The 27,444-nt window shown below is 44.7% G+C and overlaps 1 protein-coding gene across 9 annotated transcripts; it reads right to left on the bottom strand.

Moving 5' to 3' along the window:
- Positions 1–537: 537 nt before the first annotated feature.
- Positions 538–27,444, bottom strand: LOC105684574 (RYamide receptor-like). 9 transcript variants are annotated; one of them, XM_048649207.1, is made up of 10 exons: positions 27,027–27,443; positions 20,603–21,335; positions 11,443–11,585; positions 9,304–9,476; positions 9,037–9,196; positions 8,745–8,848; positions 6,609–6,732; positions 5,521–5,693; positions 2,000–2,576; positions 1,378–1,511 (listed from the first exon to the last, which is right to left on the bottom strand). In XM_048649207.1, the coding sequence occupies exons 2-9, from the start codon at positions 20,869–20,871 to the stop codon at positions 2,040–2,042; spliced, it is 1,683 nt and encodes a 560-aa protein (XP_048505164.1). In that variant the 5' UTR covers positions 20,872–21,335; positions 27,027–27,443; the 3' UTR covers positions 1,378–1,511; positions 2,000–2,039. The 9 variants fall into 9 exon arrangements, with proteins under 9 accessions (XP_012253456.2, XP_048505164.1, XP_048505168.1 ...); XM_048649211.1 differs by lacking the exon at positions 27,027–27,443 and adding an exon at positions 26,667–27,000; XM_048649210.1 differs by lacking the exon at positions 27,027–27,443 and adding an exon at positions 25,498–26,622.

The following is a 27,444-nucleotide window of genomic DNA, read 5'->3' as shown; positions in this document are numbered from 1 at the left end:
TACAATCAATTTCGGCCTTTGCAAACCGCGTTCAATTATAACGATGAGAAATTCAATCCCTACTGGTCTCTCCTCAGCACTTTCAATCAAAACTGCTAGCATTAGTTAGAAGTTCCACCCGATAAATTGCCCTCAGCAATCTCCTCGGGACCGAAGAAAATGAGAAATATCTCGGTTAATGGGAATGGTTGAATCTCGGCCATCGAGCGCGCTTTGCCTCCGACTCACACTTTATGGCTATCAAACTTGCATACACCTCTGGCTCCCCCTTAATATTATATTAATGACTGGCGAATACGTGATATTATCACACCGACATTCATTTTCGGCGCAATGTTATACGTAGATATTTTTGTATATTGGATTGTATGTGAGCTTGGGAGGCGTGCGAACGATACTTTAATCAAATATCGCACTAGGTCAGCCATAAACTGCACGAAACGGTACGGATGTACGAGAACGTGTCCCAATAGCTCAGGCCGGGAGGCTACCGAGGTAATGGATTTACTGATATTCTTCTACCGAGGACGAATAAAATAACCGTGATCCGTTGAATTTATTATCCAAGGTATACAGCATACATACAGGTATATACATATTAAATATACAATGATATAATAATAGACTCGGGCTTCTTTCCTCGGGCTCGATATACCCGGCGATCGTGTCTCTGCGGGGGTGAAATTCGGGGGGAAAAAGTATAGATCAAGTTGACAGAAATTACACCGTAAGTTTCACCCTTTTCACGCTGGAGTTCGTGACGTAACGCAGGTTCGTACATGAGTGTATATACTGAGGTATATACAATATACATAAAATACTAAGTCGAACATGTCACCATACGATCACGTCCGCGTGGGAATTGAAAGACACACGGATCAACCGGGCATACAGTATATCACTAACACAATATATTGATACCTATTATAGACATGAAACACAGCTATGGTTTTGATTTTTCCCTTCCTCGCACTTGCCGGGGGAATTCAATCTCTTTATCGTATACACACTTATACAAATACGAAGTGGTTAAGCCATGAAATTTTTTTCCATAGGCGATACAGTGTAAAAGATTTATGTACAATTATACAAATTTAGTATGGAGAGTGAGTGGGTCAGTGTAGAGCCATGGACTCAGGAAAGCACGAGATATAACGTAATTAAAAATAATTAACTGAGATCTTGTCGCGTACGTATACGAAATGGAAATTAATTATACTAGATGTATATTGAAATTCGATCCTCTGTTGGCAAAGCTACATTCGTTAAATCTATAGATTTGTTTAATTCCTTACGCCCCCAACTTTTTTCTACGTTTTCAGAGTCTTCTCGTCGAAGGATACTCTTTGGCAGTTCATCGTTGGCAGGGACCGTTGAGGGCCATCCGTTTGAGACGGTGGTCCACCTGTACCGTTGGGCATCGGATGGTTAGAGTGGGTCGGTGGTTGATTCCCGATGGACAACAGGGATCTCTGTGTACCTCTGTACACCACTCTCGTGTAAGTTAGGCTCTGGAAGATGAAAGAGGCGAGACAAATTAGGAGAAACATATATATCTCAGAATCCATTATACCTTACATCAATTCAGATCCCCAAGGAGTAAACCGAGAAAAAAAATCTTCTACAGGGTGGAACAACGTCAGAGCGTTGGATGGAAAAAAAAAAAATGAGGTTGCTGTTAAAAAATGTACAAATCGAAGGTGTAGCAAGACAAATGCCAACGAGTGAAAAGTTCATTTCGCAGAATCAAGGTGCGAAGGGATCTCCTTGTATTTTATCGGTATTCGATGGCTATTTTGGTATCTCAATTAAACCTTCCTCGTTAATTAGATACGAAGTCAATTATTATTCTTTGCTTTATCAATTTATATTTGTTGGGTATCGTGAACACGTTGCAATTTCCAACTTCTTTCAACTTTGATCCTCTACAATCTATGTGAAATTGAATAACTGAAGTGCGCGCATGAAGCGAATGGTTATATTTAAGAATTGCTCTTGCCTTGATTATAGTCCGAGATGGATATTATTTCCACGCCTTTTTACCTCACCGCATCGGTCGTAGTCGCGACAGTCGTCCTCGTCTTAGTTGTCCCGGTTGTAGTCGTAGTCGTAGTGGTAGTCGTAGTCGTAGTCACAGTGGTAGTCTTAGGCGTAGTGGTAGTGGTAGCGGTGGTAGTTTCATCTTCGTTTAAATATTTTCCCGTGCCGAGTCGCAGTGCAGCAGAGTGCAGTGTAAATTCCGTTGAACGGTGCACCGGTTCTCCTCCCGATCTGCATTCTCGATTTTTTGCCTCCGCCCGTGGGACTCCCCTTGTCGCCGGGGATCGGAGTGCGAGGGCTTCTGCAGCATCATGTAGCACCGCCGGTGCGGACTGTGTCTGCTGTAGGAGCTGTCGTATCCGCTGCTTGTCGTTGTCGCTCGAACCGTACCCTGCACGCTGACTTTTGACGGAGTTTGAGTCGATGACTGCAGGGGTAACTGGGGGTTTCTCTGCCCCGGCTGCAGGATTCCCGGTGTAACGCCGTAGCCGCTGCATCCGATGCAGACCCCCGCAGCGGACCCCGTGGTCTGGAACCACAAGATACCCACTCCAACAGCACCAAAAGCACCAAAACCACTCATTCTCATTCTCATTCTCATTCTCCTCGTCACCGTCCATTGTCAACTCTGTCGTTGTCGATTGTCCTTCGGGTCGTGCATCGTGTGCATATTATATAAGCTTACTATCATCGCTATCGATCCCTCGGTTAATTCTTCTTCGAGCTAATCGTAATCGCGCACTGCCTAATTTCTCAGTTGGTCACGGTAATGTTGAGTAATTTGTCCCAAAAAAAGGTCGAAGGTGCGGCGTACCTATTTACCCCAGTCTTACACAAACAACGTCAATATGTACACACCTTACGGACGCACCTCGTGTTTCGTTAAATCGCGTAAAGGTTCTTCGCGACGAATTCTCGCACGAAAGGAACAAATATCCTTATTTATTTTCATCACGCCCGATGTAACGGTCGGGCTCATTAATCCATTAACCGTTAGAGCCCGGAGGCTCACCTATGCCAAATATATGCAGCCGTTCGTTCGACTTTTCCCCGAAAGTTTCTCGCCTTCCAGTAGGTACACAACACGCGGTTTCTCTATCCCAATATTTCGAGGGATGCACTTCAAAACACACACCGCAGCGTATCGCGAAGCGAGTTGGTTTTGTTCGTCTCTTTGTCCGATGCACCGCGTGCTTGTGACGAGTTCCGTTCTTGTACAATAGGAGCTATTTTTTTTGCGGTGTAACTCCCGTCCGTAACAGTTACCTACGGTATTTTGTGGCTTTAGAATTGACGCGAGTAATTTCGCAGCGAAATTAAAGTCTCGCGTATTAATGGTAGGAAATTATTTCGGTCGGAGGGATATATCGACCCGCGAAAAAATTTTCACACCCTTCAACATCGTCGTTCTTTTTTTCTATTTTATTTCCTTCCTGTCCTTTTTACTCCAGGGGACTAAATCCCATTAGTCGGTTGTCGAAGGGCCGTGCATTGGTGACCCATCGCACGGCTCTCCTTCGTCCTTTCGTCGAATAAATCAGCCGAAACACAATACCCGCCCTTCGCGCATTTTTGGAAAATGTATCAGCCGCTATTAATCAATTCAAGAATCGATAAGTGAAAAAAACATCTCGATACCACGACGATTCGATGAACCGAACATCGAGTATTCTTCGGGACAAATACATAATAGGTACTTAATTTCTGACTGAAGATTGACGAGGTTCGACAGTCCTTTTTTTATCGCAACGATCACTTTCGCCGAAGCATCGTTTCTTCTTCTCTTCAATTTTTTGCTTTCAACAATCGAGAATTTATGTGGGTAACAGAGGTACAGTTATAGAGGAACAAAGAATCGAAGTCGTGGCGAGTGATGAACTTCCATTTTATCGCAAGTTAAAATCCGTCGACAGTTTCACTTGCGGCGCGAAGCAACGCCAGACTATGTATATATAGTCGCGAATTACCGACGATCGTTCTATTCGATAGAGAGAAAAAAAAAAGTTGGATATCAATTCCTCTGGACTGACCCGATTTCGGATAACTATACGGCGTCTGTTGTTGCGATCTTTACCATCTATTTGGCGAATTTTACAGCACCTCAAAATTTATGATCCTATTGTACGCCCGCACGTTTATTCTCCTGGATTTGACGATCCCCCGATTTAACTCCGTTCCGGACTACACCATCCGGGTTGTACGCGTCCCAACCAACGTACGCCCCAGAAAACTAGCATCAAAATTCTAATCTGAAATGATTAATAGTCCGCAAGATGTTAGCAGATATTGCATGTTTCGTGTACGAAAGCTTGAAGGTAAAAGACGTGTACGTCGAGTATTTCAAGTCTCAAGTTTAAAAGTTGCACTTGCAATGAGGATTGTTGTCAGTCTTATCGAAACTATCGGTGTTCTTCTCGCGAATTGAAAAAATTCAGCCAAAATTGCGTAACGCGGATCAGGTGAAAAAAAAAAAAAAAAAGAACGGAATCACCACTTCCCCTGTAATTTGTCCAACCTTCTAGGTATATATGACAGGGTGAATTTTTTTATTTCATTCTTTTTTCTCATCGGTTCCCAGCGTCCGATCGTCCGCGGCTCCGAATCCCCTAATCGGAAAATGAGGATCTCGGGACATCGTCGTTCCTTTTGATTTAAATCCGAGTGGGTTCCTACATGGGTTGAAAAAAAATTTCTCGCCGGATGTTTGGTTAAGCCGCGAGGGTTGAAGACGGTTTTCCGAACGTAGCTTGCCGGTGATTGGCGAAGGGCAAATCTGTCCGTACCGGCTTATAACCATTCGCTCTCTGAATCCACGCCGTTGAATTTCATCTCCGAGAAGTCATTGTGCCCGATAAAAACATCCGACCGTGGAAATTGGCTTTGATTATGATTTTGCCGTTTTCATTTTATCATTATCGTGAGCGCACTGTAGCCGGAGTTTTGAACTACGCTGCGGATATCACGTGCGACTGCAGTGCAGGCGATATCAATTTAATTAATAATTCAGATAACGTAGCGGGCAAACTTAAACAGGTCGATAATATCGATATGACAGCTAAAAATTCACTCTCATAGACTTCGTACGCCTCGTCAAATAGATTATTATCGTTATTAATCGTTCGCGAACGAGTGAAATTTTTTTTTTTTCTTTTTTTTTTTTCTAACGAACAAAATAAATAAATATCATTTCGTGTATAAATTTGAACAAAATTTTTGTTTATTGGTTTTTTTCTTCTTCTCTCTTCAATATCTGTACACGACATCGAGAATCTATAGAGGGTGTAATAATGATATAATTGTATACTTGTGAAATTTTCGTAGTTTTTCATGTTTTTCCAAAATTACAGATATTGTGGAAAATTTTCGTGGCAAAAATTTGTGCACACGATGAATTTGACATTAATCTATCTTTACCCTGTTTTATTTATTTATTTCTTTTTTTTTTTTTTTTTTTTTTTTTCAACTAGAGTCGACACTTACTTTACGGTGAGGTTTGCGTCTGGCCAGAGCGTGACGACTTCGGAATAATATTTCCGACACACTGCGACGGAAATTACGAGTCATGAAACAGTAGACGATTGGATTGAGAGCGCTGTTCGCGTGACCAAGGAATAAACAGTAGGATAACACGTCCGAAATGGCCCTTCCATCACCTGAAAATACAGACAACGAACATTCGATGGGTAGAAAGTTGATCGAAAAGTGCAGCTGCCATCAATTAGCTAATAGAACGACGACGACGGTTCCTCGCTGCTCGATCGATTTTCGTTCGTCGTTCGTTCGTTTCTTTTTTTTCAAATCCAAACGAAATCGTGCGAGAGAAAGCGAATCGAAAAGAAAACGACGAAGTTTCGCGAAACGAAAACGACTCGATACAGTGAAATAAAACCCTCGAACGCGCGCGTAAGCCACCTACATCTATTTAGAGCTGCAAAGAAATGTGCGAGTAATTGAGATAATGCTCGACGAAGTGGCCCGCGGCGTTTGCATTTCTTTGATAAACATTCGCCGCCTCGTATAAATAAGTCGCGCGATGGTATTTTCGTTGGCAAATAAATGCTTTCAAAATAAAAATGACCTCGTTCAAATGAGAGCTCCGGGGCTGGAGCTTTGGACAAACGAGCTCGGTTGTACGTACGTATAGTATATAGTATAGAGTATAGAGTAGTACACGTACACCTCTGTACAGTGTAGGAAGATTTGAGTCGTGTTTTCGGGATGAATTTAGGGCCCCGTACCTCCATTCATCCGACGCACAATAAGTGTCCTCCCCCGGATCCAGAATGTGGAATTATTGCGCGCGGATCGCAGTGGCTAGGAATACTCACAATCGCAGCTGATGAAATGTGCGGTATTATGTATCGGCTGGCTGCAGAGACATGCGGCATTGTCTGTCTAACACGCCGCGTGTACGTATTTTATGGCTAACGAGTTAACGACATAAGGATATAATGCAGGGCTATGTGGATAGCGATGCATACCCTATAACGTCGTATCATGTAGACCCTATAACACCTATATTACGTCAAAGCTCCCTAAGGTGCAAGTGATAAATTTTAGCTACTCACCCAGAACCCCGAGGTCAATAAGTAGTCTCAGCACGTTGTACGGCAGCCAACATAAAGCGAAGAGAACCGCCAAGAGTAGAAGGATCCAGGCGACGCGACGTCGCTCACGTACCAAACGAAATCCCTAAGGAGTATGAGAATTCTTTGATTTTTACATTTTTACATTCTTTCAGCTTTTTTTTTTTTTGTTTTTTTATTTCTCTTCATTTTCTTTCTTCTTTACGAAGGGCGGCCTCGCGATTCGCCCTGCAGGATTCAAAGGTACGTGTATACGCGGTGTACCCTCCCCCGCTGCACGTTCTCCGTAACGAGGGATATCGGTATTATTCGTTATTATTAATATTATGATGCTTTTAATTTTTAACTTTTTTTTTCTCTCTCTCTCTCTTTTTTTGTTCACTTTTCCTGTTAAACTTCGCAAAAATGAAACTGGGCAGTATAGAATTACAGAGGGCATGGGCGGCCTGTCTAAAAAAATTCTCATCATTTTTCGAACGATATGTATAAAGTAAAATGTAAACGTGAAATTCTAATACGGGTATCGCGTTTCGCAATAACGGTCGTGATAAAAGGGCGGAAAAAAAATCAAGAGAGAGAAAAAAAAATGCTCGCGTTTGATTTTTCGAAATAATTGAACGGAGAAAGAAGCGATCGTACGTACGTCGGACGGTGCGAGATCGTTGAAAAGTAGGTGTAATAGGTGAACCGGTAATTACTCGGTAAAATTGTTATACCTCGGCGCAACAATGAATAATTCATCGATCATTGTTGGATCCAAGCGGGGTTTCGCGGACGTCGAATTATCGCGATATCGGGAACCTGATCTCCCTAGGGACGTGTAATAATGCAGGTGATATCGAATAACACGTAGTACACGTCGGTTTCTGCGCGGGCACATATCGTCGTCGTACCCAATATTATTCCCCGGCGTGCTGGGCGCGAGTCAAAGACGGTCTACCGCAGCGGCGTCCGCGGTTATTGCAATACTATATACAGTACATTATAAGGTTGTTGTATATTTGTCATTTGGCGATGCGCGAGTTAATACGAATAGGTTTTGTGCAGTCATCCGTGCGTTACACCCACTTCTTTTCTCCTTGATTCCCCGCAACACATGTCTAGTCATTTCACGTAGGTAGGTAGGTATAGACGTCGATACCAAACCCCGCATCGGCACCCCGGACGGGGCTTCCGAGGATATAGTAGAGTAAGGTGATTCATACAACGTCTGCATAATTTGAAACGTGCAACAGCGCAGCAAGAAGAAATCGTGTTGCGGTATCCGTTTGACCCGGTTATCGAGGATCTCCATATTACTTTGTATACCGGTGTACCATCCGTATACCCCTACCTAAATCCTTAGGTGTTCCGTCGTCTGATCGATATAATGCCCATATATGTATATTTATATGTACGTACGTACGTACGAACGGTACATAAGGGCTCTCGCGGAGGCACATGCCCAGAGGATATACATACCACGGTCGAATATCTTTCACATAGAAGTTCATAAGTGCGGAGGGATGATAATTAACTCGAACAATCTTTACAGAGAGTTACCGATCCTTGTTCAATTTAATTGAATTGCAAAACAAACCGAAACGATGGAAAATTTTCGGGGCACTTGTGCCGTTTTTGAATTAACGACGATATACTTTATTCATTTTGTATAGGAGGTAATCGCGGTCGAAGAGACCTCGGAATCGTCAGATCAATTTTAGCATTAATTCAACTATTATAGCGGCTCGATCCGAGCCCGTGATATACGGATGAATTTTCCTCCGGATTACCGGGGGAAAAAAGTAAATATTTTTTATTTGACGAGGATCCGCACTCAGTCGCGATATTAGTACACCCACCTCACGGTATACCTGTACGTCCATTTATATTTTATGCTCACTTTGCCCGCCGCGTTACACATTCGTCAGAATTTTATCGCTCCACAGCCGCTTTTTTTCATATATATTTTCATTCGAATTTTCTTATTCTTTTTTATTTCGTTTTTTCGTTTTATTTTCTTAACGATGGCCGGAGGCATTCGTATACATATACATATAGTTGCGGGGGTGTCTTTGACGGCGCGTCGCGACCCAACGGAGCTTGCGAAGTGCTTAGATTATGCCCTTTGTCGCTTACCTGCTGGGAGCTAGCGCTACCCTCGATACTGTCGCAATCGAAGGGTGGTTTTCTGGCGCAGAGGGTACGGCCCATCATCGAGTACGCCAGAATTACTATGAAACCTGCAATCGTACGATGATGAAAGAGGAGTTGTATAATATAATACGTAGATCGTCGATGAATTTTTAAAAAAAAAAAAATATGAAGTAAACATATTTTACGATCATCTATAAATATTTGATCTCGTACGAGATAACAAACTATTCGATATTAGGCGTATAGTTTTCCTCCTTATCTCGGTGAAGCTCACCGGGAATAGCGTAAACAAGGGCGAAACAGGCGGCACCGAAAATATGCGCGTGAATACCGAGCGGTTTGAAATCTTCCGTGCACACGTAGAACGTCGGATGTTCGATCCGTTGACCCGCGAGGGTTATGTTGTCCAATTCGATCATCGGACTCAACGTCACCTGTCACGGGAAAACAAATAGCAATAACGATACGCGAACAGCTCTTCGTATCGGACGATAAAAATTTCTAGCACAGGTTCGGCGTGCATATTCTTCGCCGGCCTTACCGCCCTCAAAACCGGCGCAAAAATACTGAGGGCCACAGCCCACAGTGCGGCGATAACGAGTATCGTACTTCGCCTGTTGAAAACCCTTCGGAATGCGATCGGACTCCTTATCGCGAGATACCGATCGATGCTCATCGCTGTGATGGTGAAAACCGAAGCGGCCACTGCGACCCCTGAAACAAATTTTTAGGGGCATCACATCGGAGCCAAGGTGTGAAAATTTAGGGGGGGGGTCGTGCCCCTAATTTTAATCGCCCTTCGCACGTTCGAAGTTTCGCTCGTAATTCCGATCGTTCGAACTTTGCCGGTCTTCGGGATCAAAGGGGATGAACGAGACTCGCTGCGTTTCTAGTAGGTGGTTGAAAATTTTCAACGCTCCGTAGAAGCCCAACGGCGATTCGCGTACTCTACGTACCCCCCAGGCGTCGTTTCGCGGCGTCGGGTTTTGAAACAGAATTTTAAAACCGCCCCGCTAAAGTGATCCGCGTCGAGGCCGCGAGAAATAATAACCGGAAAATTGTAAGCCGCATATACTTTGCACGCGGATCAAACTTTCTCATCTAGATTTTTCATCGGCAGCTTCACCGTTAAGAATCGAGCGAACTTCTGTAGTATCTCGTCGTGAACTATAACGTAATTTCTCCGTACTCAACTTTCTCCTCTCTTTTCGCATTAATCTTTTCAATTTCCTTTCGTTCATTCAATGGCTCATCACTTTTCTCAGCCAGCTGCCACTGCAGATTCTTAACAGCTTTGCTAATTGAATCCATCATGTTCAAGACTTGGAATCTTTGATGTAAAAAAAAAATGGAAAAGAAAAGAAAAGAAAAAAAAAATAATAATAAACTTTCACCAACGATCGCGATGGTTAGAATATTCCCACTGCCGTTAATACTGCGTCGACCTCCGTTTTCTCTCTATTCTCTTGAATTTTCCGTCGTGGGACAAAAGGTGACTCGCCTCCTATCCGCGAAGCTATTCGATCCCCGGCTATATTGTACCGACATTTTTCGAAAATTAAACGAATCCTGAACAGATTATCCCGGTTTATTCCCGAGCGTACAGTCCTGTCATGTTACTTTTATGACGAGTCATTTATTGTAACAATAGCCGGGCGGTAAAAGTTGGCTTGGCGGAAGAGGTGTAAGGGTTCGTACACGTCGGGATATACACACCGGCTACAGGGTACACACGTAACGGGTGAAAATAAGGTTGAAGGTAAAATAAGCTTTGGGAAGCCCCGGTGAATTAAATTTCGTCACCCTACCTTCGGCCTCGGTTAAAATTGCGTTGCATTCACCTGGCGAGGCTCGGGGGGTAGCTCCGAGGTTAACGAATCACTTGCTTTGAGTTTCGCCGAATATCGGCTTAACCTGTTTACGGGTAATTATAACTGACTCTGCGATCCGCACTTCGGTACGGTGCGAGCTTAGGTGTGACGACGGCTTTGGAATTTTCATCCGTCGAATTGATAATAATTATTCCTAATAACCGGCGTGTGAGAGAATCACGCACCGGGTGGTCGCGAAATAACCCACTAAACTTCGACGGGTATACGGGCAGCGCGTAACGTTCGGAGGTCTGGAATTGTAAACAAAAATTATTAGAGACGTTCGTTTGAGCAAGAACAGTTCTCCGCTTCGATAAATCTGCTCTGATATTGTAAACTCCCCGCTCGGTTTCAAGTAGGCAGTAACTGCTGACGGCTACAATATGGCAATCCGAGTTATTCACGCATTTTATTATCGTTAGGTATGAAAACGAGGGCGAAACGTGGCGGAGAATGCGAATACAGAAAATCGGACGAAAGTTACAAGATTTCACGAACTCTTCGTCTTCCGACGGAATGTAATTATTTTTCGCTTCTTCGCACCAAGTTCGGAAGCTTCTTTTGGGGTTTTTTTTTTGTCAAAGTTTCAGAAGCCGCCGAGTATCCAACGACCAGGTCAACTTTTCGAATTCGTTTACCACCTTCGCGAATCTCCCTCAATCGTTCGAATCAGCTGTGTCTATACAGTTTCGGTATCGGGATTCGCACCCCCTCCCCCCCTACCGAGTTACGGAAAATTCCCTTTTTTTTTTTTTTTTGACAACGAATTGTATCCAGAGGCTGATATGAAAAATGATGGGCGGACTCACCTTGGAGGTAGAAGAACAACTTGCACATTATTTCACCGTAGACCCATATCATCGTGACAGCCTGACTGACCGCCATGGGCATGCAGATCGTGGTGACCAGTAGATCGGCGACGGACAGATTGACCAGAAAATAATTGGTCACGCTGGAACAGCAAAACGCGAATAATAAAATCGAGTCCACGATTTGTCAACGATGGATTTTCCGGGCGTCGTGTACGTCGCGGATGTAACATTTGATATTTTCCTTCCTCGGCAAACATCGCCATTGACACGAGGACACCGGATTTCGTTGGTTTTGGGGAAAGGAGGCCGCTCCTTGGATCGTCGACTTTGCCTTATTGAGGGAACAAAGTAAACAATCGTCGGTGACTTTAAGTAGGTTGAGTGCTCGGGGCGAAAATGGTCGGTTGGCGCGGTGGTAAATTGGTAATCCTTGTAATTAAGTGCCGGTCGCGAACCGGGCGATGATATTGGATTTGCGGCGCGTTAACCCAAAATTTTCTCTTTTTTTTTTTTTTTTTTTGCCTCCCCCCCCCCCCCCCCCCATTCTACAAGGTCGTCGTCGCAACTCTTTCCCGCAAACGAGTACGCGAGTCGGTCCGCCGAAATTTTTTGAGGCCCGCCAATTATTCATTCCACGCATTTTCGGATCAAACGAAATTGAATTTCGAGTGGAAAAATTTTTTCAGCCACTTAATCCCTGCAGGGATGTATTCGTTGGGCTGGGAACCGGGCAGCTGATGCGAGGGCTGGTCAAAGGGAAGTATGACCTACTGACCAAGCGACGTGCGAATTAAAAATAAACTACGTAATTTACGGTATGTAACGTAACACCCCGATCTTGCTTGATCGAAGGTAAGATTGGCACGAGTGGGAGCGTACAAGTTCGATGATATATCTGTGGTAGAAAACAGGAAACTGAGAGTTTATTCAATGGATACCTGTACGATACTCGTAAATTATCGAAGATCGATCGGTTCGGCCGAACGCGTTGGAAACAGGAAGTCCGAAGAAAAACACATCTGGTATTTTCCATTGACCGAAGAGTTTCGTTCGTTGCATCGCATTTTCCGTTCAATTATATCCTAGAAATTCAAGAGGAACCTCGACCGTTCGATTCTTGGGCAATGTTTCTTATCACCCAGGCCGGTCTAATAGACTTTTGAGTATCACGGATCGCCCGTCGCTCTCGATATTTATAGGGTGGGCGAAATGTTATCAAAACCAGAGCAATAACTTGCCTAGTGAAAACAAACCTAACCACGCTACGGTTTTTCTGTGCGTTTATTTGAACTGTCGCAAATCGAAAGCAAACACATTTCGTTAAGACTTGATTTATTTATCATCGTGAAAACAAATAATATTATTTTATGCGTTCGTTAACTTTTTACCGATTAATGTACCACCGCGAGATCGAAAAGGTCGACGATATGAGACAAACGTCCAACGGACGTGCTACCCCAGACGGATGATTGGAAAATAGAGTGGCCGATTGTTAGAAAAAAGGCTAAAACTTCGTTGTATCAAAAGTAAGCAAAATATCGACCGTCAAGTCGCCCGGGCAATGAAAAATGACGCTTCGACAAATCGGAACGAATGATGCTCCCGGTTATTCAAACAAACGGACCACTTCCATCTCCTTCGCAATCAAACCCCGTTACATCGTCGACTGACGTGCGTCAATCGACGTCGATGGGAAATTGTGAAATTGTGAAATTTCAACCGTTAAACCGAACGTCGATCTACCGAGTCCGTCGAACGACGACCCGGTCATCAAAGCGGCATGGTTCGATCGAACTCGATCCGAAGATATCCATCCGGCCATCGGAGCCAGAGAAAGTCCAATCACTCGACGGCGTGGTAACGAGTGTACCTGAAAATGACGATTGAATAAAAATTACAAAACTATTGTGCTCGCCGCGGGGCACCGGATCCCGACTATATTCGCCCTAGACGGCTGACGAGAGAAAAAAATTCGGTACATATAATCCGTATCTCTTACGCGCGCGCTGAGGGTCCGGTCGACGAACGCGACGAGTCGCGTCGAAACGTCGGAATTTTTTTTTGACGAGCAATTATCGCCTCTGACGATATAACACGGTCAGTTTTTTTTTTTTTACCCCGTAGGATACACGTACCACCTACGCAGCTGCTGGCACTCGATATCGACTACGCTGACAGCCTAAGCCATCGCGCAGTCAATTGAATCGACGGAGCATATATTATATTATACCAACTTTCGTACGTACGACAGAGACACACACACGCACACACACGCTCGCGCACACACCTATCCGTAATATGACAATGGCTTTCGCGTCACGTAATCCCGAATCACCGGAATTAATCGTTTCCCGTGTCCTGCCCACCCCACCCCACCCCACCCCTCCGTCCGTTGCACCGTATTCATACTCCATCAGCGCTTCTTCGCCCGGCTCTACCCCTTTATCCATTAGTTCGCTTTTCTCTCAGCATCTAGCACCGGATGTACGGGGAAAGCGAAAGATTCGATTCCGCCGAAAGTTCAGACGGCGGAGAATCAGACGTTGTATGGCTCTCGCGCGCCGTATTGTACTATTCTCAAAGGTCGAAATACGATGAAAATAAAGCGCACGGTGGTTCTCGGAGGAAAATATATAAGAGGGCGAAATATCTATCGTTCAAAACGCGAGACCGTTTCCTTTATTCTTCTTTTCTTTTTTTTTTTTTCCTTTTTATTTTACTCTCGCACTGATTCGGCGACAACGATATACACGTCGTGTACACTTCCTCCGAGACACGGAATGCGAAAACTGCTCCCCGTCACCGTCGCGTACGACCCGTCTGCAGTTTTTCTCGTTCGTCCCCAACTTCGGAAAATGACATTCGATTTTCGAAGTAAATCTGGCAAAAGTTGGTAAGATCCGCGACTCGCCGGGAAGAGAGGTACACGCGTAACTTCGAGACGGTTTGACATAATTCAGCGAACTGTCGAGAGTCGGCTGTCGAGAACGCAGAAGTACAACGTTAAAAAAAAGTTCCCGCGACCGTCGACGCCGTCTCATTTCGAGGATTCTATTTATTTATCGCCCGACGCGCGGTCAGTTCGGTATCGTTCGCGCTACGCGGGCATAGCGTTACACTTGTATTCGACGTCGTTCCGAATCTATGGGAGAAACGTGCCGGCTGTACCGGCAGATTATTAAGAACGTTACAAACATTGGGGTACACGTGCACCTCGAATGACCCGTTCGAATATTCGTCCGCGCGGTAGCTATAGCATTTATAATTTATAGTCAATTCGTTGCCGTCGAGCTTTTTACGTGGGTAACACCCGCGTGTTCGACGATTACCGCCGCCTGCAGCTGGTTCCCTTACAATTTTCGCCCACGGTGGACTCTGGGGCTAATAACCGTTGACCATTTTTTTGCCGTAACGAACCGCGGAGTGATTGGAAATTAGCGAAAAACGGGAAAATTCAGCGTGATTTCTTCGTTGAAATCGGTGAGCGCGATGTATCGTCGGAGGTCTCACGGCTCCCGCGCGTCGTGTATCGCGGCAGTTGGTGACGGTGAGCCGGCGATCGCTACGTCGATTTTGATGTTGCATAATTATTCAAAATCAGCGGTACATGAATAGTGATGGGATAGACGCCCCTCTCGATGTACTCCGACGTGCGTAATACGCCCGGTGTTGTACACTTTAATGTGGTTTGTCAGGTGCAGGTATTGAAATTTCGGCTCATCGACGAAGAGTAATTTGCCAACAAGGTCCCTCGTCTGCCCCGAAACCGCGTGAAAAATTTCATTATTATACGAAGTCTCGCGATCGCGGGACAGCGACGGAGGGGGGGGGTGGTGGTGTGGTGTACGCTCGGTAAAATAATTGAGGCGAAAGTTGGCTCGTCTTTTTTCAGTTTTTGAAAAAAAAAAGAAAAAAATGAACTCCGTAGCTACGGCGAACTGGTCCCGCGAGGGTTTTTTCGTCGTCAAAATTCCAACCTTTTGGACGAGTCTCGTCGGGGCGAAACTATTTAAAATTGCGAACCGTCGCGTTCGCGTACACCGATCCGGTACACCTGTGTATCGACGTGCATTTCCTCCGTCGCGTCCTGTTTAACCCCACGCGTTCGTTTGACGCGGAGGCGTTCGACAAACGGACGAGTTTCTCCAGCGAATTCCAGGATCGGCGACGTCGTCTCCTCTTCGTCAGTTGCGCCAGACGAAACGGGCTTTAGCTAATACGTAATTCCGAGCGCGTTCACCACCGCCTTTGAGCCAATTTCGCGTTGAGATTCGTCCGCGGAAGCTCGAATATTACCATATGAGTGTCGATACCGAAGCCCCCCCCCCCCCCCCCCCCCCCCCGGTCCTCCGCACTGCACTCCGGAAAGTCCAACTTTACATATAGAATAGCTAAATGAGGCAATGCGGAGAACTTAAATTTCCCTCGGGATAGCCGCAAGGATTCGAAAGATATGTTGTAAAAAAAAAAAACAAAAAAAAAGAAAAAAAAAACAAAAAAAAAGTAATTATCGTACATCGCGAAGGGAATCGGGGAAAAATATGAAGAACGGTCGATCCGGATTCCTCCGTGATATTATTCCAGGGACGCGTCGATATAACTGTTGCTGCGTTATACATTTTCCCCTCCCTATTTTATTCCGAGATTATTCCTCGAAGCGCCCATTGTGAAAGGTCGAAGGGACAGACGGCGGGGACACTTGGTGTCAACACCCGGAAACTCCGACGGCGATCCGCCCCGCTGTTTATTATTATTGGGCAGTTCCACGGGGATAAAATCAATCTTTCCCACTCGACTGTCCGCCTCGTATATAAGATCGAAGGGGGAGATTGTTTCGTTCAATATATTACGACGTACGAAACTCATATTTCGCGACACCGATCTTCCTCTCTGAGGACACTGGCAACGGTAGCCAGGGGGGTCCTTCAGCAGCGAAAGATACGCGAAAATTCAACGAAATGTGCTTCGAAGATTTTGCCGAATTTGCCGCATGAATTTCTTGCAAATCGTTAGGAATCGAAATATGAAAATCCTGCGAAGCGTCGAATTTCAAAAACAGGTTCAACCGGTTAATTTCCACATTTTTCAGATTTTTCTACACTTCCAAACATTTCCCCAATTTTTTGGGGGTTGCGTCCTTCTGGTTCTTCCTATTAGCCGTCAATATTCGTGGAAAGTGGACGCTCCGCGGCGCCTGATTACCGGCAAACCAAACGACGGGGACGGGACACGTGAAATCGTGAGGCGGTGTGCGACGATTCGGGTTGCGGTCGATCAGGCGCCGCGGGGGTTATCCGTTATCCGCGAATATTCGCGGTGTCCGTGTACCCCGTGGTTAAACGTGGCGACCCGGTTGGCGGAAAACAGGGTGATTAATCACGCGGAGAAAGTTTACGCGTGCAAGGACGGACGGTAACTTTGCGCATCACGCGTGGAAGGTAAATCACGATTAGGTATATTGAACGACGGCTAATTCGGAGCGGGGTGAAGGCAAATCAAAGGAATCCCCGGGCTGCAAGACTCGATCTTATCCGTCGCACCTCGTGACGCCGCCGGCTCACCGCACGGGGTAAAGAGAAAAACTGCGGGGAATCAAACTCAACAAGTTCTAAGCCCATGATATCGATGGGTGATACCGCCGATATCGGAGATGCGATTTTTTTCCCACATTCGTTCCGCTCAGACGCGAATAAGAAATGAAACGGCTTTCAGACGAAGAAGAACACACATCGGAGAATCCATCATCGCACTCACCTGTCGCACGTTCCATATTTTCACGTCCGTGAAATGTAACATAGTCGATACGGTCGTATTTCGAAGTGGAAAATATCTTCTCTTCGCGAGTCGTAACCATATTTATGCGATCTCGGGAGTGAAAATTAAGTGAAACAGTCCACTGGAAATTCGTTCGTACTTCCAGGTGGAGCGCAGTAGACGCCAGGAGCGGGTAATTCGCCGATGTAAATCCCATCGGAGTCGTATGAAAGATTCGTTACCTCGTAAACGTTGGACAAGTTTGTTTTTTTTTTTTTTTCAGCGAATGTACACCACGTAGGTGAGCAGCTGATAGTAAAAGGTGTCGTTACGGTTTAAATTTCAGGTGATACAGGTATGATTGGCAAGTCGAACTCCGCGATCCGTAACAAAGAAATCTTTGGAACGTCACGGCGCGATTGTTATTTTTCACTTTTCACGGGGAGTCGGTCGGTGGTACATCGTACGAGAGCCCGGACAACAGCCGTTTCTCCCGAGATTAGTTTCACCTTTTTCCCCGATCGCGAGTTAAACGAATAAAAAGTCCCTCTCGGAAGTCGTTCCGTTATTATCGCGATGCAGTGATCCGGTGTGCTCGCGTAACATATATCCCATATATAGGATCGAAATCGGTTTTCTCGATTCTCCAATTTCACCGGCGTAACGATTTTTTTCTCCATCGATCCGTTTCGCCGCGGTCATATCGTCCCGACACCGAATTCGCACCGCTTTAACCCGGTCTACGTGTACGCGTGGCGCGGGGCGGTTGGCCCCACGGGGGATAACGATAATTAATTTTTCCTTAGAAATCGCGCGGACGCGCGGGCGTAAAGAGTTCTCGTCAGCTGCGGGGAACTTTCACGTTTGTCGAACATATGGAACGAACACGGCTTCGGAGCTTCGCCGATTTTTTTTTTTTTCTTCTACTTCTATCGTTTTCGCAAACCTTCCGAGAACGTTGACGACGTCGCGCGAACGCGCCGCTTCGGCGAAAATTCACCGTCTACACGGTCCGCACGTAGGATACTTTATTTATCGCTTCGATAATTTATTTCCGTAGCCACGTGTGTGTGTATACCTATGTCGAAACGACGCCGGCTTTCGGTTTATTATCCTAAAGGGAAACGGCGAGGCGGCGCATCGCGAGCGCTCTCTTCTCCTGTACGGTTTTATGATTAACGACGGTCGAGATCGACTGCGGAAAATCGGACGCGTTCGATTTCCACCTTTTTTTCACCCCGTACCGCTCCGAAGTGGACCCGAACGATTCGCGATATTCCTTCACCTCGGGAATCGCGAGCCCACCCGATTAATAAACGCGTCATGGTCGGGATTATCGCGCTGCTCAAACTGAATAAGAAACGAATAGTTTCGACATACGCGCGTACGGGTGTTCGCTTACGGTGTAAATAAATGAGAAGAGTATACGCGGGCGTTATTAAAGGCGAACCGCGAGAAGGAACTCCCCTCCAAGAATATCGTCGCCTCGTTGTTTTTCCCCTCGCGAGACGGTACAAGGCGAGGACGAGGAAGGCGGGGAGGGTAATACCTGCGAAGGACGTAGGGTATCATCGGTGAAAAACATTCGCGGGATTCTAAATGAAATTCTCCCAGCTGTCGTCGTTTTACTTTAACTCCGATGCTCCGAGGTTTTCATTCCTCCATTTTTCTACTCGTTCTTCTCGTCGGACTAGCGATTTCTCGGTAAAACACGTAGCGCGCACTCTCGACCGTCGTGATCTCCTGTACACAGGTGTATCGTATGTATTGTATACGATGTACGAAACGGCGGGACAAACAAAGTCGATGAGTTTATTTGAATGAATCCAAATGAAATACGACGGACCGTACGCTACTTCCATATCGAGCGGGCAACGAGGCGTAAAAATTTGAAAACGATTCTCTACTTCCACGTCGCAGGTCGCAAAATAATATCATCCGACGTACGACCCGCATCGGATATTTCTGTTACCGGTAATCCGCTCAACTTTGAACGACTTTAAACTCAGCAGTCGGATACGGATGTATACCGTGTATATATCCGAGATCGCGGCGTTCGTTTATCCGAAAGATTATAATCGATCCCTATCCTCAGGACTGTAGCGGTGAATATGGATATCGTGTAGCGATAGCGTTATTCCTTTCTATTCTCGAATCCGATATATGTAACGCTTTTCAGTTTATTTGAATACATGTGCGGATAATCGCCATGTTTTTTTCGTGGGACCTGATTATACCGCGTCGATCTCGTGTTCTTCGAAGTCTCTTTTAATCTGACAAGCAGAAACGCGAGATCTGAAGAACGACAGACTCTTTTTCGCCCCCTCGAGTCGACGGGGGGTGCGAGCATAATATTCGCTCGAGAAATAAAGTCAATTTATTACATGTACCTTTTCTTGAAATCCGATCGTCGCGTCACCTTCCAAAAAAAAAAAAAAGACAAGAAAAAAAAAATCATCGACCTTTGTTAATATGAGAAGCTTATGAACGGGGTGAGGTCCCGATGACACACGTTGAATTTTGTCGATGTCAACCAGTTCCGGTATCGGGTACGAAATTTTTCCACCGAAATGTTACCCAATTATTTTTTTTTTTTCAAACATCGAGCGAACCGTTACCGGATAGACCGAACTTCAATTTTTCTCCTCTTTCGAAATCTCGCGGAATACAGTCCGCATATACGACCTTGGCGAGTCTCTCGTTTGCTTCGTCTATTTTTTCGTCGATTTTTTTTTTTTTTTCCTCCGAGTTTTTTCGGATCGCCGAATTCCCGAACACCCTTTTCAAAATGTCTGCGCTAAGCTAAGAGCGGAGGATTCTTTGTTTAATCCTTCTCTTCATCGGTAATATAAAACACGCCTCGTCCCCTCCGCCCCCCGCCCCCGCAATCGATACGGGCGAGTACCTTGACTGATCATTTTTCAATCAGGGTAAGGTGTAAGATGGACGGGTTTAATTATTATTCCCCAATTTCTTCGTCAGCGGCCCTTCGAGCGGAACTAATTTATTCGAAATTTATCTCGTCGGGTGTAGCCGCTCGTTGCCCGCTTAAAAAACGTGCTAAGAATATCCAGCGGATATACATGTATATCGATGATGGAAATTTATTTTCACCCCTTTTTTGTTGCGTCCTTTTAATCATTTCTCGCGCTCCTCGCGGGAAGGTCCGAGCGTTTCGTGTAGCTACATCGCGTCCACGTGCCAAGGGTCGAATTACAAAATTTCCGTACAGAATTCAGACGTGAATTTTGTCGCAAAAAAAGAGAAGGAAGGAAAATTAAAATATCAACACACCGTTGCCATAATCAGAAAACTCGGACACCCAAGTCGATTCAAATATATAAAATTGATTATAAGAAGGACGATCGAAGAGATGTAAGAAAAATATGGGAAAGAAACTCACCTTCGCATGTAGTGGTATTTCAGAACGACGACGATGACGAGAATGTTCGCGGTGACGGCGAGTACGATGACGGGAACGTAAAGGGTTATCAGAAGGTAGTTGGTCTCGCTGTTTAGGTCATCGTAAAATCCGCTCAAAATTTCCGTCATCTCGTCCATCTCGAGGGTGTTATTGGAAATTGTTTCGTTGCCGCTGTAAATCTGCGAACCGTAGGGAGCCGCCATATTTCCCGAATAATTATCTTCCTCCATCTCCTGCATCGCCGACATTACGTATACGACGTACGATTGCCGATCGGTATATTGTCGTTATTATTATCGATTATTATTATTATTATTATTATTATTGTATTAATTATATATTTCCACTTGAACGACCGACGCACTATGTCGTGAATATCGACACCTACTGCTGACGTCCAATCGCAGCACTATAATTTCGCATTTCGTACCACTTCTGACGTAGGTATGATAATTATCGATCGTTTGATCATATTATTGATTCGTGTGTACTTTTAGGATTTATTAATCGTGATTATTTATTGATTGGAAAATTTTCCGGCGATTCTCGATTTTCAATCGGTGATTCGCTCCGGGGATGAAAAATTCCGCGGGTTCTAAGATTCTCCCGATCGCCGATGGTACGTGTCCCGGTTCTCAAGGGGAAATGGACGTCGTCCAATAATTAAGATCCCTCGATTCGACTCCCACTGTATTTGGCGCATTATCTGAAACTGCAGCGAACACGTACGTTAGAATATGGGGGAAATTTAACGCGGTATACATCCGAATCACACGACGATACGAAGAAAATGGATAAAAAAAAGAGAGCAAAAAAAAAACGTCCAGATTTCAGTCGGCACAGTCTAATGATATTATACGTATATTTATTCGTAGATGTGATACGCACATATACACACGCGTTGCCTGTGTATATAACGTGAGTAATGAGACGAAAGGAATGAGGGCGAATTATATCCTAAATGTAATTTGTAGCCGACGTAATTTGAGTGATTGAGAAGAGTAACGGGGGGGGGGGGGGGGGGGAGGGAGGTAGGAGCGAGAGAGTAAAATAAAAGAAAAAAGACAAAGGAAGATCGTTACGTTGCGGTATAAACGGTGCAATCCAACCGATAATTTATACCTGTAAAATCCGTCCGCAGGTAGAGAGAGCAGCGGCGGTTGTTACGAGCGGAGATTGAAAGGGCGGACGGTGTTTTGTTGAAAAATTGATGACGAGATGTGTGCGGCAGTTTAGCGTAAATACGTATAATTTAATCAGAATTATTTCTGATGTTACCGGGGGGGGGGGGGGGAATATACATTAGGATATAGTGATGCGGAACGCTCGGATTTCATTGAACGGGACAACGAGTGGCTCAAACATCATTAATCAGACTCCTCTCCCCGGTCGCTCTTGGCTCCTTCGTTTACGCCGCTTAAACTGAACGCGTATTTTCAGTTATCCTCACACCACCACGCTTCAATCCCATCCAGACGTGTTTTATCGACACACGTGAACCACCCATTATACATTCGTACAATGGCGATTGTTTGCTCTCGCATATAATCCTCGAAACGACGATGTGTGTGTGGAAGGCATCTAAAGCCACCAATTTTCAACCGACTCGCAAGGCTGCTAATTATCTCGTCATTCGTACACCGATGTACGTACGTACGTACGTACGCGCGTACGAATGTGCCAATCAACCCCGAAGACTTGATATTATAACGTTATCATGCCAATTAACATTTGGCGACGGCTTTTTTTTTCTTCCATCCCGCGTTGGGATTAACAACGAAGAAGGAATTTCTTTTTTTCATTAGATCGTTCGACGAGTAAACAATTCGTAATAAAAAGAAACGTCTGAATATCATCATCAAAGACGTGAACCGTCAAAATTTTTGGTGAAAGACAGAAGAAAAAAAAACATTCTCTATTTCGTAGTTTCGGTAACGTTGAATGTTTCGTTCGCTGTCACGTTGAATGTTGTTATAAATATACGCATACGTTTCGTTGATATCGGATGAAAGAAGGATCGGAAAACGAGGAAAAATTCAAACGGAATTATCGCGAGTTCAGTTTCCGAAAATTGTTCGACTCCGTCGCAGTTCACAGGTGGACGACTCGAACATATTAAAAACTCGAAAAATACCGTGGGGTGGGACCGGAAATTTGAAACGGGGGGGGGGGTCGCGACGTTTCCACATACCGTGACTGTAGTCTTCTTCTTTCGAGTCATTGGAAATATCGGTGAGAATAAAGAGAGGCGGAAAAAAGAATTCGATAGATGGAAAAATAAATGATGATATTGCGAAATAGCAGGATTCCGGAAGCGAGGTGTACATATACGGGAGCGAGATTCGCGATGTGGAAAAATTGTTCTCAACGTCGATAACGCCTCGATGCAAAAATACTTTGAAATTTCATCTCCACGTACCGCGATGCAGCAGCCTTCCCCACCGGGATAACTGAGAAAACGCGTGTTACGCGCGGTATAACGAAAGCAGCTCGGATCGGCTTAACCCTAACGCCAGTCAGGTGACACAGGATGATTGATCGCGGCGCACAACTTTCCACCATAAATGTTGTTAGTCAACATTTAATCAGTCTGGCAAATACAACGTGAACCGCTCGAATCAAAGCGTCGGTATACATGTATGTATATACGCGCAACCTGTACACATGTACAACGATTATTGACCTATACAGGTATACCTAGCCGAACCGCACGTACGCCGGAGATCAAACAAATTACCAAGCATAAATGTATATCGATTCCAGAGGCGATTTACCCGTTATTCGTACGTTGTTTTCAGATATGTTATTGCGGCTGATTGGCATCGCCGCGGCTGCGAATTCGGAATTCGTTCCGCCTCCCGTGCCGACGGATACGACGCCCGTTCGCCTTCGGGCAAAGGTCATTTCTGTGTATACGTATCGTCTTGCGGTATATTTTCCACGCGTATATATATACGGATAGCGAAGATATACACCGATGGCGTGTTGCCATGTTGGTACAGCGGATGGGCGACTCGGATGGCTGGAGTTTCCTTTTACCGCTCCCCCCCCTCCCCCCGCGAACCCCTCGAGCTTTTAACGCGGAAAGATGCCGGGCTTCCGGTTGCGTTATGTACTACCCCGCGGTTCCCGCCCGAGCCAACTTTTCAGCCGGTCTACCTATGTAAATAAACGGTTCCTTCTATTCCCTCATTTTCTTCGAATTTGAAAAGAGGAACTGGTCTCCCAATCGGACTACCGATTTCCCGAAAAACGCAAATCGCGCTGGACGTATCACGGTGTATCAAGTTTCAGAAGCGGTCGGGGTCCCGCCGACGTGGCGATATTTTTTGAAAAATTTTTCATCCGACCGTTCTCCGGGAAGGATATCCGATAGCTCGGCTCCGAGGTTCGCAAATTCACGCGGAACGTATTCGCTACGTACGTTGCGCGGAATTTAATATTTAATAAGGTTAATTAATACGCGAGGTAGAAATTCTAATAAAGTGAAATTCATTCCGTCCGCTGCAATCCGTCTATACGGTTTCACCCTGCGCCAAGCGGAGCCGCATCTATTCACAGTCTTCGCGATATAACATCGAGCACAGCTTCGTGTTCCTGCACTCCTCGATTACCGGATACGGAATGAGGCATCTTTTCTTCTATTTTTTTTTTTCTATAAGCTTCGCGCTAGCTCAAAAGCATTTGGAATTCCCAGTCCTCGAATATGGATGAAGTTGTACCGGAATGTAGTAAGGGTCGCGTGTACGCGCGGCGTTACGTTTCGCGGTAAATAACGCCGACGAAGATTCGGTAAATATTTTCCCGTAAGTGGATAAATTTTCAGGGGAGAACGAGAAACTATACGAAGACAAACCATACGGAATCCGCTATTACTCTGTTGTAGTTGAAGCGTGAAAAAGCACCGCGGAGGGATGTTAAAGAAACACAACATGGCGACTTTAATCTCCGAGCTCGCTCTCTGAGGTAAAGCCATACGAAGTGACGAGAATTTCAAAAGCGATTGCAATTTTTCTTCTCCCTTTTTTCCTAAGCGTAGGTCGGTGTGAGAATTTCCACCTGGACTCCATTCATTCCGGTAAATATATGTTGTGTAGGCATAGAAGGTCAGAAAAATACTCGTTATAATAACGCAAACGAGGTTATACCGTAATAAAAAAAAAAAAAAAATGCGGTGCATGTATACACTGCGGAAAGAAATAAAACACAAAAATTTCCGCAAATAAAAAGAAATTACATATTTTTCTGCGAATAAAGCCTTTCGTACGTTTTGCAAGTACGTTCAGGTTGTACGACGTAACTCGAGCATGACCCGAGAAAGTGATAGAAAAATTAAAAAAAAAAGAAGAATCTTCTAATTAAAAAACAAATACAGAAATGGTAATTGTTTGGAAGTGGGGTCCACCCTATGATCGGTCATAAAAAATCGAAAAATGAACATTTTTTGAATCCTTTTTTTAAATCGTTAATTTTCACAAAATTTCTAGAATTTGGGAAAAATTAGATGTTTGAAATAGTTTTTGTAACTTTTAAATAATGAAAAATCGTGTTTTTGATATGTTATTGACCGAAATTTTGATGTTCTCACTTTTGGAAAGTTCGAAAGTATTTGTCATCGTAAAGTACATGAAAAATGGAGTAATTTGAGAGAAACAAATTAAAATTTTTCAATTTCTTATGACTGAAAATGCGGTGGACCCTCTTGCGAAACAATTACCCAAAAAACCAACGAGCATTGGCTAAAAAATTCGACTACAGACGATACGTGGAGGGTCAAGGCGGAATGTTAAATGTATCACGAGTTTACCGCGTAGGTAAATATTTCAAGAAAGTCCAAACTTTTCGAATTGATGTACGGTGTGCATTATACCTACCGGTCCGATGTCGTACACGTCATGACGTTGGGTTTCGCCACAGAGTTATAAAAAGATGAGAGCGAAAAGAAAAAAGTTCACCCCATCGATATTACTTTGCCCCCTGGCTTCCAATCTCACCGCATTGAAATATACCTGATTGTACGAGTCAAATTTTTCATATCGAACGTGCGAAAGAAAAAAAAAATAAAAAAAAAGAAAATAAATATAAAAATTCAGGGTCTGTATCACCCTTGACAAAAAAATTTCATATCTACCACAATGATCCTGCAAGCGGTCAATTTTATTCAAAAATATCGTCTCCCCGGGGGATTAGATGAAGAAAATTGCAGCTCGGGGTACGGACGCGACGCTCGATCTTTGTTTGCCGGCCCTCTGCAAGTATTGTGTACGATAAAAAGAAAGAGCTGGGCTTGTTTGTTTTTTTTCCATTCACTCGATTTTTTTTCTCCAATTTTTAATACCCGATCCTTCCCTTGTTCTCATTGTTTTTTTTTTTCTACTCCCCGAATCCGAATCAGAAACAAACGATCATCTCGGGCGTTACGGGTTCGGATTTTACTCTCAGGTAATTAATGCTAAAGGTTCATCCGTGTCGAAGACCGATGTCTTTCAAGGTATACCCGAAATTATGGACGTATAGTTATATACCCGAGGCGAAACTTTTGTTCATTACAAATATCAAAGATGAAAAGTTAGATTCACGGTATAAACATAATTTTCCAGATGTTTACGTATCGCCGCACATCGGGCGAAAATTCTCAAAGGAATTAGCCAAGCACGATGCGGGAGGAGTTTAACTTATGGAACCGCAGATATAAGTTGGCGCGAATTTTCCATCCCCCGCGTTATCGAAACTATGGATTCGAAAAAATCGTGAATAAAAAGTTGACGACGAAATTAGACGCGATACGTCTCGAACGTCGAGGCTTCGGTCTTATGGAACACGTTCGGTCGTCGGTCATATCTTACAAAAGTGGGAAAAAAATTTTTTATATCCGATAATACGCGACGCAATGAAAAATAACGCCGGCGTACCGCGTCTAGTTTTTTCGCATCGGCCACGTTAGCGGGTGAACATGTGTCGCTAAAAAAATATTAATACATATTTCGCGATGCGACGAATTTTGTCGCGAAACTTTATCGCGCCAAATTTCAGGATCACCCACCGCTTACGTCGCGTTACGTGTGTCGTTTGGTTGAAGGAGTGCGAAATTCGCAAAGCACTCTCATCGATCAAAAGTGTCGCACAGTTGAACTTGCGGGCTTCTCATCCACGACCGACGACAATGACTGATAACAACAGTGGATTGACCGCGTTCTACAACAATGCCAATGACTGACGAATCGCGATCCGGTCCACGTTTAAATATCGTCCTCCCCCTACCCCACGTACGCGCACGATTTGTCGTACATTTGTAACACGCGTATCGTTGTACATCTGTGCGAGAGCGTTGACCGTCATTTTTGTCGAACGCCGATGAAATTTAAATTTTACACGTACGGGTTTGCTCGACGTTGGGGTTTACCTTTTGAGAAGTAATATTACGCTCGCCTCTTCATTTTTCCCGTAGTGCAGCCGTCAGGAATCCGAGAGTCGTATCTTCGGTCGTTTTATATTTTTCTCTTTTCTTTTTCCTTCCCTCGAAAACCGCACGAGAATATTTTACGTCCGAATTCAACTCGGTTAAAAATCGAAGAATTTGAAAAGCGGGGGACAAACTTTCGTCGACATATGCGTGCGGGGTGGATCGGGACCCCGAAGGGTTGGGAATGCGACGAAATCGACGCCTCGACGAATCGAATTTTACGGACTCGACGATAATTCAGACTTATCTGGACTCGTCGGAAGCTGTACGACGACGATGATAATTTTCGTGGGACACTGTGGTGGTTTCGAACGACTGACTACTGATTCGGTCAGCTAGATTCGCGCCTTTGACTCCG

This window comes from Athalia rosae, chromosome 2, assembly GCF_917208135.1.
Source record: "Athalia rosae chromosome 2, iyAthRosa1.1, whole genome shotgun sequence".
Classification (NCBI taxonomy): domain Eukaryota; kingdom Metazoa; phylum Arthropoda; class Insecta; order Hymenoptera; family Athaliidae; genus Athalia; species Athalia rosae.
The sequence above is the reverse complement of the archived record's forward strand: the minus strand, read 5'-3'. Positions and strand labels throughout refer to the sequence as shown.